At 44.9% G+C, this 15421-nt stretch overlaps 1 protein-coding gene across 1 annotated transcript in view; it reads left to right on the top strand.

Annotated features, from left to right (window-relative positions):
* The window catches only part of polr1a (RNA polymerase I subunit A), a 151741-nt gene that overhangs the window by 52259 nt on the left and 84061 nt on the right, over nt 1-15421 (top strand). Inside the window, exons 13-15 of the mRNA XM_033039941.1 lie at nt 549-803; nt 7166-7357; nt 13125-13274. Of these exons, the coding sequence (XP_032895832.1) occupies nt 549-803; nt 7166-7357; nt 13125-13274 (597 nt within the window). The remainder of the gene's footprint in view (nt 1-548; nt 804-7165; nt 7358-13124; nt 13275-15421) is intronic.

The raw sequence follows: 15421 nt of genomic DNA, 5'->3' as shown, positions 1-15421 counted from the left end.
AGAAGTGTAAAAACGAACACCTCCAGATTCTTCCTAGTTGTTATCAGTCAACTGAACCATCCTAGCAACTGCTAGTGAGTGGTCCTGAGCTACTATATACCTCATTGGAGACCCTCTGACTATAATTATTCGGACTTTACTGGACATAAATGTTATTCCCTTTATCACATATCTGTACACAATGGATGGCTCAATTGTAGTAATGTATAGTCTTTACGCTGACTGGTTGGCATGCAGCAATAGGTTTTTTACGGTACCATGTTATATGTGACACAATACAAACTAATTTTTAATCTGTAAAGATTTGGATAATCGCCCACCTTGAATAGGCATATGTGGGCTGCTCTATCCTCTCAAATAAGTCGATGCATTCATATTCTGAGCAGAGAGAGGTTCGGTGGAACTCTGTGGAATGATAAGGCCAAAATGATCATGTTGATCCTTCAGATTTGAGTCGTCAGGAATGACAGAGAATCTGCTGCTGGTCTTGTGGGTTTCGGTAAATTGGATTATATAACAATGAATTGTTACGGTACTATCTTCCAAAGGTGTGTCGGCACATTAAGAACGGTGACGTCCTGCTGCTGAACCGCCAACCCACGCTGCATAGGCCTTCCATCCAAGCCCACCGGGCGCGGGTTCTACCTGGGGAGAAAGTCCTGCGGCTTCACTATGCCAACTGCAAAGCCTACAACGCTGACTTTGACGGCGACGAGATGAATGCTCACTTCCCACAGAATGAACTGGGGCGAGCAGAGGCCTACCTGCTTGCCAGCACTGACCAACAGTATTTGGTTCCCAAGGTAAGAACTTAATTGTCAGCCATCAAATTAGGAACATTATTCTCCTCTCTGCATTTATTTTCCTCTAGGATTAAGGATTAGTGGCGGCACAGTAGTGGCACAGCAGTAGAGTTGCTGCCTTACAGTGCCAGAGACCCAAATTCGATCTGGACCACAGTTGCTATTGGTATGGAGTTTGCACCGTGAGACCGTGGGATTTCTCTGGGTACTCTGGTTTCCTCCCACATTCCAAAGACAAACAATTTTTTAGGTAGATTGGATTCGGAAAAAAATTGTAAATTCTTCCTAGTGCGTAGGATGATTGATTGATTGATTATACCTTTAATAATCCTTTACAGGAAATTACAGTGCCACGACAGCTTCAAGACAGACATAACACCACACATTTCCTCAAATAGCTTCCATACTTAACAAGTTAAAATACAAGTTAAAATACAAGTTAAAATACAATGAATGAAAAAAAAAGTGCAGTAATTTATGCGCATTATATAACCTTATAGCAGCTGGTATACAAGACTTCCTATGTCTCTCAGTTTTGCACATTGGTGCAATCAGTCTCTGACTGAAGATGCTGCTCTTGATCACCTTCAGGGCATGGAGTGGGTGAGTGGGGTTGGTCATTATTGAACCCAGTTTGTTCAGAGTTCTGGCCTCTGCCACCTGCTGGACCGTTCGTTGCTCAGCCCCGACCACTGAGCCGGCCTTCCTGATCAGCTTGTCCAGTCTGTTTTTGTCCGCTATGCGGGCGCCATCTCCCCAACAGGCCACAGCAAAAAACAGAGCACTGGCCACCACTGAATGGTAGACACTGCACAGCAGGGGTTGGCAGATGTTAAATGACCTCAGCCTCCTTAAAAAATACAGTCGACTTTGTCCCTTCCTGTACACCGCCTCCATATGACACTTCCAGTTCAGCTCACTGTCAAGCTGCACACCAAGGTACCTGTGGTTAGCGACCACCTCCACCTCAGTGCCCTTAATGGTGATTGGTGTTGCTTGAGTCCTCCTCCTCCCCCTCCTGAAGTCCACAACTATCTCCTTGGTTTTTGTGGTGTTAAGATGGAGGTTATTGTGTGCACTCCACTCCACAAAGTTGCTTATTATGTCTCTATACTCCTCCTCATTGCCCCCTTTGATGAGGCCGACAACAGCTGTGTCATCCGAAAATCCGAGATCCGCGGTGTAGATGGTAAACAGGAATGGAGCCAGCACAGTTCCTTGTGGAGCCCCTGTGCTGCTCAAGATGGTGCTTGAGACATTGTTCAGTAGGCGCACGTACTGTGGTCTGAGGGAAAGGTAATCCAAACACCACAGTACCAGTGATGGATCCACTTTCATCTTCTCCATCTTCTCCCCTAGCAGTCGGGGCTAAATTGTGTTAAAAGGCGCTTGTGAAGTCAAAAAATGTAATCCTTACAGATGCATCAGTAGTGTCCAAATGTGTGTACACCCTCTGCAGCATGTAAACGAGGGCATCATCGACACTGATGTTAGGCTGATATGCAAACTGTAAAGGATCCATTTGAGTTGACACACTAGTCCTGATGTAGGAGAGGACAAGTCTCTCAAATGTCTTCATAATATGTGAAGTGAGCGCTACTGGTCTGTAGTCATTGTGGTGAGTGGGATGGGTCTTCTTTGGGACAGGTACCAGGCAAGATGTTTTCCACAGCCTTGGAACCTTCTGTAGACGCAAGCTCAGGTTGAACAGGTGTGTTAGAATACCACACAGCTCTGAAGAGCAGGTCTTCAGTAGCCTTGGGCTGGTGTCATCAGGCCCCACTGCTTTCCCTGGCTTCAGTCTGTCCAGCATCATCTTGACCTGAGTAGTATGAAGAGTCATAGGTGGGGCTGCTGGTGGAGTGGGAGGTGGAAAGAGGGGACTCCGTACAGGTGACATCTCAGGAGTGTTGGAGAGAGGGAGGGGAGGTGGAGAGGAAGCAGCAATGGTCAGCAGACCAGGTGGGGGAGGCTGGGGTGGTGTGGGGCAGTCAAATCTGTTGAAAAATCTGTTCAGATCATCAGCCAGACTCTGTTCACCATCAGGCAGTGTACCGCCCTTCTGCTTCATGCCCGTGATCTTTCGCATTCCAGCCCATACCTGCTTCACTCCATCTTGCTGCAGCTGTCGTTCTAATTTGAACCTATAGGCTTCTTTCCCCTCCTTAATCCTCACCTTCAGTTCCTTTTGAAGTTCTTTGATTTTATTCCTGTCGCCCTCCCTGAAAGCCTTTTTCTTCTCATTTAGTAAGGCCTTCAGGCTGCTGGTAATCCAAGGTTTGTTATTAGGGTAGCAACGAATTACCCTGGATGGCATGATGTCATCATAACAGAAATTGATGTAATGGGTAATGCATTCTGTTAGGCCGTCAATGTCTTCCCCATACTCCTCACAGAACACATCCCAATCTGTTGTCTCAAAACAATACCTCAGGGCTTCATCTGCCTCAGGATACCAGTCTCTTGATGTTCTGGTGGTGACAGGCAGCCTCTTGGCAGCTGGTGTGTAGGAGGGAGAGAGATGTAGCATAACATGGTCTGATCGACCAAGAGGGGGCAGTGCAGTACATTTGTATGCATTTTTCACATTTGAATACAAGAGATCCAGCGTTTTATCACCTCTGGTTGTACAGTCAATAACCATATAACCATATAACAATTACAGCACGGAAACAGGCCATCTCGGCCCTACAAGTCCGCGCCGAACAATTTTTTTCCCTTAGTCCCACCTGCCTGCACTCATACCATAACCCTCCATTCCCTTCTCATCCATATGCCTATCCAATTTATTCTTAAATGATACCAACGAACCTGCCGCCACCACTTCCACTGGAAGCTCATTCCACACCGCTACCACTCTCTGAGTAAAGAGGTTCCCCCTCATGTTACCCCTAAACTTCTGTCCCTTAATTCTGAAGTCATGTCCTCTTGTTTGAATCTTCCCTATTCTCAAAGGGAAAAGCTTGATCAATAAACTGTTTAAAAGTGGGCAAAGTCTTAGAGAGACAGACATGGTTGTAATCTCCAGACACAACAATGAACGCCTCTGGGTACTTGGACTGGAGTCTCGCTATAGTGGTGTGCAGCACGTCACACGCGACTTCCGCCTTGGCAGATGGAGGAATGTAAACAACAATGGCTACCACCACAGTGAACTCCCTGGGTAGGTAATATGGTCTTAAACTAACCGCTAAAAGTTCAATGTCCTTGTTGCATATCTGTTCTTTGATAGTAGCGTGATTAGGGTTACACCACTTGTTATTGACGAGCAGTAAAAGCCCCCCCCCTTTCTGCTTACCGCTCGCTCCGGTGTCCCTGTCCGCTCGTATCGTCCTGAAGCCGGTGAAACTGATCAAAGAATCGGGCGTGTTTTCCGTCAGCCACGTTTCTGTCAGGCTAACGATGCTGCTCTCCCGGTACACTTTCTGGTACCTGACCAGGGTTTCTAATTCGTCTAATTTGTTCGTTAGACAGCGAACATTTCCCATGGTGATAGATGGAAGGGCTGGTTTGAAAGTCTCTCTCCATGTTCTCGTCAACCTCCTCTTGTTTCTCTTCACCCCTGCACGCGTTCCCCGATGTCTCCTCTGTAAGAGTTCCCTCGATATGTCATGTCGAATCCCGAATATTGAGCCATGTACCAGGCTTAGCAGTCCCTGGGGTATATACCACGGCAGTTTGCTCCGCCCGTCTGGCCGATATCAGGCACATATTTCCACTCCACTCCCGTTCCCCCAGATAGTATGGTTAAGTCTTGATTAAGAACTCAACAACACGCAATAGTTGTAGCTATAACACTTATACGTAGTCTAGTAAAATACTAACTAAGCATACACACTAATAATCCTATATAATACTAAATAAATATACACACTACACACTACACACAGCTGCACGCGACAATCTGCCGTCTCACCGGCACCATTTTAGATTGAAGATGCTAATGTATGGTGCGGGCTCGGTGGGCCGAAGGGCCTGTTTCAGCACTGAATCTCTAAAGTAATCTAAAATTACGTGTTTCCCCATGATTTTCTTAGTGCGCACTTTGCCTTGAACGCAATGCCTTCGTTTTGAAATCATTCTTATCCTCTTCAAATCCTTTAGTGTCTTCACTGATATTAACTTGCTTCCCCTTGTCTAAGATCAGTACAGCCCTGTGCTCCAAGTTAGAATGCAATCTTTTCATCCATCGTTGATTGCTGATTCTTCATTTGTCAAAGCTTTGCATTTGGGATTATTGCTCTGATTCTTCATTTGTCAAAGCTTTGCATTTGGGATTATTGCCTCTGTTTCATTTCTTCATGCCTCCAAAATCCAGCATCTTGTACTTCGTACAGCATGGAAACAGGCCCTTCGACCCACCATGTTGACCTTTGATCACCCGTTCACACTAGTTCTATGTTATCCCACTTTCTCATCCACTTTCCTACACACCATGGGCAATTTACAGTGGCCAATTAACTTACAAATCCGCCGGTCTTTGGGATATGGGAGAAAACCCCTGCTGTCACAAGGAGAGCATGCAAACTCTACACAGACAGCACCTGAGGTCGGGATTGAACTTGGGTCTCCAGCTCTGTAAAGCAACATCTCCACCACCTGCACCACTGTGCTTTGATTCCTTGTGAACTGTACTTAAGCAGACAGTCCGGGTGGGCAGTCGGACATCAAGAACCATCGCTGTGAGCACTGGCTGACCCCAAGGCTGTGTCCTAAGCCCCCTGCTGTTCAGTCTGCTTACTCATGACTGTACTGCCAGACTCAGCAATAATTATATCAACAAGTTCGCTGATGACACAACAGTGGTGGGTCTCATCAGTGACAACAATGAGTCGGCGTACAGGATGGAGGTGGAGCTGCTTACGGAGTGGTGCTGATCTCACAATCTCGCCCTCAATGTGGAAAAGACAAAGGAAATGGTGATCGATTTCAGGAGGGCTGGAAAACAACAACACACTCAGCTGCATATTGATGGAGCTGCTGTGGAGAGGTTCAGCAGTGTGAAGTTCTTGGGACTTCACCTGGCGGATGACCTGACCTCAACGACCAACACCACAGCAGTGATCAAAAGAGCTCAGCAGCGGCTCCACCCTCTCCGGAGACTAAGAAAAGCAGGTCTCCCTACTGTTAATCTAAGGACCTTCTACAGGGGCACCATCGAGAGTATATTGACCTACGGCATCACTTCCTGGTTTGGGAGCTGCAAGGCTTATGAGCAAAACCAACTCAACATGATAGTGAAGACAGCCAGCAGGATCATTGGTGCCCCACTCCCTTTCCTGTTGGAGATCTATCAGAAGCGGAGCATCAGCAGAGCCATCATTATTAAGGACCCCTATCATCCATCAAACCACATCTTCTCCATTCTGCCATCTGGGAAGAGGTACAGGAGCATCAGCTGCAAAACCAGCAGGATGCTCCACAGCTTCTTCCCACAGGCAATAAGACTGGTTAACGGACTGTGTCCCCTCCCCATATATCATACACCAACACATCTAACCTCGCCCATACCATGACAGCTAGGCACCTGCCAAAGCAAAGCCACTGTTCGGTCTGAATGTCTGTTTTTATTTCCATTTTTAGGCCTATTTTAGATATGGTAATTTTAATTTTTAAAGCTATATGTATTTATTCTGTTTTTATTAACTGCACTGACGGGAACTGATTGAGAAACAATTTTTTCGTTTCATCTGTGTATGTAAGTACTCAGTTAAAATGACATTAAAGTAAATACTGAATACTGAATTAATGCCAATGTTCTGGGTCCAATATCTTCTCACCATCATCAGCTTCTGTGAACATTTCACTATTGTGATTACATGCTGGCGGTTTTGTGGCACCAACAGAGTATTTTATTCATGCTGAGCGTTTGCCAAAGTGTTACTTTTTACCCTCCTCCCTCTGGGACACTGACTTTAGTGGGAGTGCTTTGCTTTTCACTGCACTGTGGATTAAGAGGATTAGTGTCCTTCTGTACTTTAGACTTTGGAGATACAGTGCAGAAACATGCCCTTTGGCCCACTGAGTCTGCGTCCACCAGCGATCACCTCATACACTAACCTAGACACACTAGGAACATTTTTTTATAACTTACCGAAGCCAATTAACCTACAAACCTGCACGTCTTTGGAGTATGGGAGGAAACAGAAGCCCCCGGAGAAAACCTATATGGTCACAGAGAGAACGTGCAAACTCTCTCAGAGAGCACCTGTAGTCAGGATCGAACCCGGGTCTCTGGCGCTGTAAGGCAGCGACTCTTCCGTTGTGCCACTGTGCTAGAGAACCTAATTTGTGCTATGACCTCCCTGTGGTAATCGCAGCAATTTTAAAGTATGAAACATTCTTTGATTATTTTCCACTAGGACGGCAAACCTTTGGCAGGTTTGATTCAGGATCATATGGTTTCTGGTGCAAGCATGACGATCCGTGGTCGATTTTTCACACGGGAACAGTACATGGAACTTGTCTATCGGGGTCTTACAGACAAAAAGGGACGTGTGAAAATCCTTCAGCCGGCAGTGATCAAACCTTATCCACTATGGACTGGAAAACAGGTAATTCTATCATTCATTAATGGCATCAATTCAAAACAGTAGATAAGAAAAAATTAACTAGTTTCATAAAAGTTTCACAATATTTTGGTTATAACTTCTGCCCCTATTCCCAGTACTCAAGCTTTATTTAGTTTTGCAACACAGCGTGGAAATAGGCCCTTCAGCCCACCTCGTCAACGCCAACAATCAATTACCCATACATTAGTTTCATCATACACATTAGCAACAATTTACAGAAGCCAATTAATATATAAACATAGAAAATAGGTGCAGAAGTAGGCCAGCAGCGCCATTCAATATGATCATGGCTGATCATTGAAAACCAGTACCCCGTTCCTGCTTTTTCCCCATATCCCTTGATTTTGCTAACCCTAAGAGCTAAATCTAACTCCCTCTTGAATACATCCAGTGAATTGGCCTCTATTGCCTTCTGTGGCAGAGAATTACACAGATTCACAACTCTCACTGGGAGAAAACGTTTTTCCTCATCTCAGTCCCAAATAGACTACCCTTTATTCTTAAACTATGACCCCTGGTTCTGGACTCCCCACAACATCAGGAACATTTCCCCTGCATCGAGCCTCTCCAATCCCTTAGGAATTTAATATGTTTCTATAAGATCGCCTCTCATCCTTCTAAATTCCAGTGAATGTAAGCCCAGTCGATCCATTCTTTTTTGTTTAAGAAGGAACTGCAGATGCTGAAAAATCGATGGTAGACAAAAATGCTGGAGAAACTCAACGGGTGAGGCAGCATCTATGGAGCGAAGGAAATAGTCAACGTTTCGGGTCGAGACCCTTCTTCAGACTGATGTGAGGGTGGGGGGGGGGGGGGTTGGGGGTGGAAGGAAGAAAGGAAGGAAGAGGTGGAGCCACAGGGCTGAGGGAGAGGAGAAAGTAAGGACTACCTGAAATTAGAGAAGTCAATGTTCATACCGCTGGGGTGCAAACTGCCCAAGCGAAATATGAGGTGCTGCTCCTCCAATCTCTGGTGGTCCTCACTCTGGCCATGGAGGAGGCCCAGGACAGAAAGGTCTGATTCGGAACGGGAGAGGGAATTGAAGTGCTGAGCCACCGGGAGATCAGGTTGGTTATTGCGAACTGAACTGAGGTGTTCGGTGAAGCGATCGCCAAGCCCACGCTTGGTCTCACCGATGTAGAGCAGCTGACACCTAGAGCAGCGGTTGGAGGAGGTGCAGGTGAACCTCTGCTGCACCTGGAAAGACTGCTTGGGTCCTTGGATGGAGTCAAGGGGGGAGGTAAAGCGACAAGTGTAGCATTTCTTGCGGTTGCAAGGGAAAGTGCCCGGAGAGGAGGTGGTTCGGGTGGGAAGGGACGACTTGACCAGGGAGTTACGGAAAGCAGACGGGAGGAGATGGGAAGATGTGGCACGTGGTGGGATCACGTTGGAGGTGGCGAAAATGTCAGAGGATTATTTGTTGTATGTGATGGCTGGTAGGGTGGAAGGTGAGGACAAGGGGGACTCTGCACTTGTTATGAGTGGGGGGATGGGGAGTGAGAGTCACGGGCTATAGAAGAGACCCCGGTGAGAGCCTCATCTTTGGTAGAAGAGGGGTACCCCTGTTCCCTGAAGAATGAGGACCTCCTATGCCCTGGCGTGGAACACCTCATCCTGGGTGCAGATGCGGCATAGACGGAGGAATTAGGAGTAGGGGATAGAGTCCTTACAGGAAGCAGGGTGGGAAGAAGTGTAGTCCAGATAGCAATGGGAGTCAGTGGGTTTATAGTGGATGTCGGTCAGTAGTCTATAACCTGCGATCCATTCTTTGATCATATGTCAGTCCCGCCATCCCAGGAATTAACCTGTTGAACCTACGCTGCACTCCCTCAATAGCAAGAACGTCCTTCCTCAAATTAGGAGACCAAAACTGCGCACAATACTCCAGGTATGGTCTCACCAGGGCCATCGTATGACCTCCTTGCTCCTATACTCAAATCCTCTCGCTATGAATTAACCTATGTCTTTGGGATGTGGGATGAAACCTGAACACCCGGAGAAAACCCACATGGTCACAGGGGTTATGTACAAACTCCATACAGACAGCACCCGTGGCCGGGATCGAACCCAGGTCTCTGGCGCTGTAAGGCAGCAACTCTGCCGCTATGCCACTTTGCTGTCTGACTGTTCTGACAAAATCCATTAAAAGGATGTTTAATTTATCTCTTATTATTATTCATGTTATTATAATTATTACCTGATTTGGTGTTTAGTGGAGTAAAAAGAGAAATCAATTTGGGTAATAACAAGGAACTGCATATGTTGGATTATGCCAAAGATGAACATCGAATGCTGGAGTAACTCAGCGGGTCAGGCAGCATATCTGGAGACAATGGATAGGTGACATTCTAGGTCAGGACCCTTTTTCCATTGGAGGATATAACCATATAACCATATAACAATTACAGCACGGAAACAGGCCATCTCGTCCCTACAAGTCCGTGCCGAACAACTTTTTTCCCTTAGCCCCACCTGCCTGCACTCATACCATAACCCTCCATTCCCTTCTCATCCATATGCCTGTCCAATTTATTTTTAAATGATACCAACGAACCTGCTGCCACCACTTCCACTGGAAGCTCATTCCACACCGCTACCACTCTGAGTAAAGAAGTTCCCCCTCATGTTACCCCTAAACTTCTGTCCCTTAATTCTGAAGTCATGTCCTCTTGTTTGAATCTTCCCTATTCTCAAAGGGAAAAGCTGATCCAAATCAACTCTGTCTATCCCTCTCATCATTTTAAAGACCTCTATCATTGACTGGTTATGTATTAGGGACTGTTCGAAAAGCACTCCTTCAACGCAACATTTATTCAGCTCCCTTTGCGCAGAAAGGCGGGTTAACCATTGAGGCCTTGGTCTATTTCATCATTTTATTGGATAGCCGGTTATTTATTTCTTCACTCTATGAGTTCCTTCCTTATAATCTCTTGTTTAAATCTTGCTTAACAATATTAAGCATTACGTTTGATTCTAACAGTTCCCCTTAGCCACACTTTCCAAAAATATTTGCCTGTTAATGCACAGAGTGGCAATCAGAATCAGAATGCTTTATTGTCATTGCATGTGTCAAATACAACGAGATTACTGTGTCTCTCCATTTAAAAGAACTTCAAACATTCACATACTCATACTTTTTACACTCCCTCCCTCCCCAAACCCACCCATGGATTCACATTTACATAAATTAACACTCTCTCCCACCCCCCCCCCTCCTTCCCCATAACCCGCTCCCGAGACAGAGTTCAGTTCCAAGATTGCTGATGGGTAAAAGCTGTTCTTGAGTCTGGCAGTGCGTGACTTTAGCGACCTGTACCTTTTTCCTGAGGGCAGCAGTGTGAAAAGGTGGTGACAAGGATGTGTAATGTCTTTCACGATATTACAGGTCCTGCTGCGGCATCTGGAGTGGTAAATGTCCTCCAGAGGGGGCAGGGGGAGTCCAATGATACCCTGGGCAGTTTTTATCACCCTCTGGAGAGCTGCTCTGTCAGCTGCTGAACCGTTCCCAAACCAGGCAATTATGCAGTAAGTCAGTATGCTTTCTACCAAACAGCGGTAGAAAGACTCCAGCAGTTTAGCAGACAGATGGGCCTTCCTCAGTGTTCTGAGGAAGTAAAGTCTCTGTTGTGTCTTTTTTACAACTGCAGCAGAGTTCACAGACCATTTAAGATCCTCACTGATGCTGATCCCCAGAAATTTAATCCCTCTCCACCTCCTCGCCCCCTATCTTCAGTGGCCTGAGCTCCGCTCTATGTCGCCTGAAATCAGTGATGATCTCCTTTGTCTTTTTAGTGTTCAGAGAGAGATTGTTGTGAGCACACCACTCAAAAAGTCTGTGCACCTCCTCTCTATAGGCGACCTCGTTTCCATTTGAGATGAGCCCCACCACGGGGCTCATTATTACATAATTACAATTATATTTTTATTTATACAATTATAATTACAGAGGGAAGAAGTTGGCCAGGAGTTAGATGGGAGCTAGAGCAAGCAAATCAAAGCCTCACAATCTCAGTATAGTTGACAATAATAAACAAACATTATTTATGTGTAGAGCATTAATCTAGCTGCATGGAAAGATTCAAATTGGTTTCTATAGTAAAGGAGGTGCTCTTTTTTTATAAACCAACATCTGCAGTTCCTGGTATCCACATGTTACTGCTCTTACTATGAGTTAGTTTTGTTCACCAACCACCTCCCTACCTCAGCTCCAAACTACTTTGAATGAAGTTGCACTAAATACTTCAGCTTACACTATTATATTCTGGTTACCTCAGTTAACTGATCATGGTTTGTTTATTGCATGTGGTGTTAATGTGCCTGTTAAGTAGCAGCAACTAAGACATTCATTATTCCAATTCTGATGCATATGATATTTAAACACTTTTGACACTGCTTGAAAATATTTGGTAGCATTTTAAGCTGCTGTGAATTAAAAAAAATTGTTGACAATCAAATATAATCATTACCTTTTAAGGGGCATCTCTTTTTCCCACGTTAGGTCGATATCCTTCTGTGCTTTGTGTTCTAGGCAAGGTGTTGAATCACATGGACATAATGTGGGCTAAAAAGCCGACTAGGCTTTGTTTCTTTGCTGTACAATTCTGACTCTATACGTTTGATGTGTAGGGGTGATAAAGAGGCCAAGGATGCACGAACAAATTCAGGCTGTCTATTCAACCAAGAGTGTGCTATTGAGAGTGATTCCAATATGAAACTAAAACATTTATGCGCCATCCATGCAGGTCACACCATACACGAGTACAATCAAACCACATACAAGTACAACAGATAGTGCAAAGAGAACATAAGCAGAGTGCAGAATATAGTGTTTAGACCTACAGAGAAAGTGCAGATTCTTTTTTAAAAAAGTGCAAGGGTCATGATTATGTAGGTTGGAAGATCGGGACTATATCCTTAGCATATGAGCGCTCCCTTCAAAAGTATGATAAAATAAGCTATTGTATCTGGTCAAAGGTGTTTTTTGATGGTTTTGTACCTTCTTCCAAATGGAAGAGAGGAGAAGAAGGGGATGAGTGGTCCTTGATTATGTTGGCTGTGCAAATGTTTGTTTTTACATGACTGATAGTTGCTTTGTCAAGATGCCTGCTATTCTTTGTAGTATTAATTGGGTAAATTAGTTACATTAAAAGATAGAAAATTGTAAATGGAAAAAATAGATAGATTTTTTTTTAGATAGATATAATTTATTGCCACACAACCAGTGTTGGTGGAAATTTGGGTTGTCAGCAGCAGTACAATAATAAAGAACACACAATAAAACTGTAACACAAACATATGTGCATTGTAACACTGCTTAAATTAAAATAGGCCAATGGGTTCAGTTCAGTTTAGTTTATTGTCACGTGTACCGAGGTACAGTGAAAAGCTTTTGTTGCGTGCTGCCCAGTCAGCAGAAAGACAATACATGATTACAATCGAGCCATTTACAGTGTACATGATAAGGGAAAAATGTTTAGTTCAAGGTAAAGTCCGATCAAAGATAGTCCGAGGCTCACCAATGAGGTAGATAGTTCAGGACTGCTCTCCAGTTGTGCAGGACGATTCATTTGCCTGATAACAGCTGGGAAGAAACTGTTCTGGATAGAAATGGCGTGAGTGGTCCTGATAGTCCTTTTTGCTCTGAATATATTGGTTGAGTTGTAATTGTCACACCGTGTAACAAACAATATGTCGTTGGTTTATTTCTATTTCTCTCATCCTGCGACTGAAAATTCTGTGGTCTTTTCAGGTGGTTTCGACATTGCTGATTAACGTAATCCCTGAGGATCAAACACCACTGAACTTGATAGGAACATCTAAAATCAATGGGAAGGCTTGGGTTAAAGAAGCTCGGCGATTGACGATGGACTTTGATTCAGAATTGATGTCCGAGTCCAAGGTACGTTTCCATCAAATTTCACAATCTTTGAACCAATTTAAAGTTTATCCATAATTTGTCACATCTTCTTTGGCTGGAGTATATCAATTGCTCCAATTGGTGATGCCATACCTGGTCTATTGTGCACAGTTACATTTAGACTTTAGACATACAGTGTGGAAACATGCCCTTGGGCCCAGCAAGTCCGCGCTGACCAGCGATCACGCTGTACAATCTTACACATGATCAGATTCAGATTCAAACTTTATTGTCATTGTGCAGTGTACAGTACAGAGACAACGAAATGCAGTTAGCATCTCCCTAGAAGATCGACATAGAATATGAGCAATAAATAAATATATTTACGTGCATAAAGTCATAGTAGTGCAATTTATTTTTATATAGTTTTTCCTGGTGGAAGGAGTGTCCGGGGGGGGGGGGGGGGGGGGGGGGGGTGATTGGCAATCACCGAGGTACAGTGTTTAGTCGTGTAACAGCCGCAGGGGAGAAGCTGTTCCTGGACCTGCTGGTCCAGCAACGGAGAGACCTGTAGCGCCTCCCGGATGGTAGGAGGGTAAACAGTCTGTGGTTGGGGTGAGAGCAGTCCTTGACGATGCTGAGCGCCCTTCGCAGACAACGCTTGCTTTGGACAGACTCAATGGAGGGGAGCGAGGAACCGATGATGCGTTGGGCAATTTTCACCACCCTCTGCAGTGCTTTCCGGTCGGAGACAGCAGTTGCCATACCATACTGTGATACAGTTGGTAAGGATGCTCTCGATGGTGCAGCGGTAGAGGTTCAGCAAATCTACCACTGCGCCACTGTACTGCCCGTTACTTTTATTATTTTTACAAGAGAATTAAAAAAATACTATATTAGATAAGACCCAATTTTGGGTGCAAACTATGGGAAAGGTGAGATTAAGCTAGAGAGGGTACATAAAAGAATCACAAGGATATTACTTGGACCAGAGGGCTCTGCTTCCAAGGAGGGATTGGATTGGGTGGGACTCTGCTCTCTGGAGAGAAGGAGGCTGAAGCGTGACCTTATTGAGGTTTATAAAAATAATTTAGAACAAAGAATTTATATTCTCCTCTGCCTTCTATGTCTTTACCTCAAAAACATAGATAGGGTATCCAGTCAGAATCCTTTTCCCAGCGTGGAGATGTCCAACACTAGAGGGCAATAGACAATAGGTGCAGGAGTAGGCCATTCGGCCCTTCGAGCCAGCACCGCCATTCAATTTGATCATGGCTGATCATCCCCAATCAGTACCCCGTTCCTGCCTTCTCCCCATATCCCCTGACTCCGCTATTTTTAAGAGCCCTATCTAGCTCTCTCTTGAAAGCATCCAGCGAACCTGCCTCCACCGCCCTCTGAGGCAGAGAATTCCACATCTCTGTAAGAAAAAGTGTTTTCTCGTCTCCGATCTAAATGGCTTACTCCTTATTCTTAAACTGTGGCCCCTGGTTCTGGACTCCCCCAACATCGGGAACATGTTTCCAGCGTCCATGTTTCCTGCGTCTTCTGAATCTTCCGGGTTTATCCTTTTTTCCTATTTTATTTCCGATGCCCAGCAATATCTGTGGTCCGCAATACAGTATTAGCATTTTTCTCTATTCGGTCTCCTACCCAAATACCTTATCTTCTCATGCATTTGTCAAACTGTTCATTTGCGGTTAACAACTTCTCTTGTATATAAACACCGGCTGTGTCACGTGGGTAATCTTTGACCCCATCATTGTACTTATATTCACGCTTTGATCACAGTTGTTACTTATCTCCAATCATTAGATTTGTCTGGGTTAGGCATAGCTCTAAAGTGAGAGACGGGGAAAGTTTAATGGAGATGTGCGGGGCAAGTTTTTTACACAAAGGGTGTGAGTCCCTGAAACGCAGTGTCAGGATGGTTAGATACAATAGTTGCGTTTTAAGAGGATTTTAGATAGACACATGGCAGTGCAGGGAATAGAGGGCTATGGATCATCATATGAGATCAGTTTAACTTGGCATCATGTTTGGCACAAACATTGCGGGCCGAAGGGCCCGATCCTGTGCTGTACCTTTCTATGAATCTATGAAAAGCACTATTTACATTAAGGCAATCTTATAGAAACTTACAAAATTCTTAAGGGCTTGGACAGGCTAGATACAGGAAGATTATTCCC

The sequence above is a fragment of the Amblyraja radiata genome, chromosome 1 (genome assembly GCF_010909765.2).
Source record: "Amblyraja radiata isolate CabotCenter1 chromosome 1, sAmbRad1.1.pri, whole genome shotgun sequence".
NCBI lineage: Eukaryota > Metazoa > Chordata > Chondrichthyes > Rajiformes > Rajidae > Amblyraja > Amblyraja radiata.
Note: the sequence above shows the minus strand (reverse complement) of the source record. Positions and strands in the feature narration are given on the sequence as shown.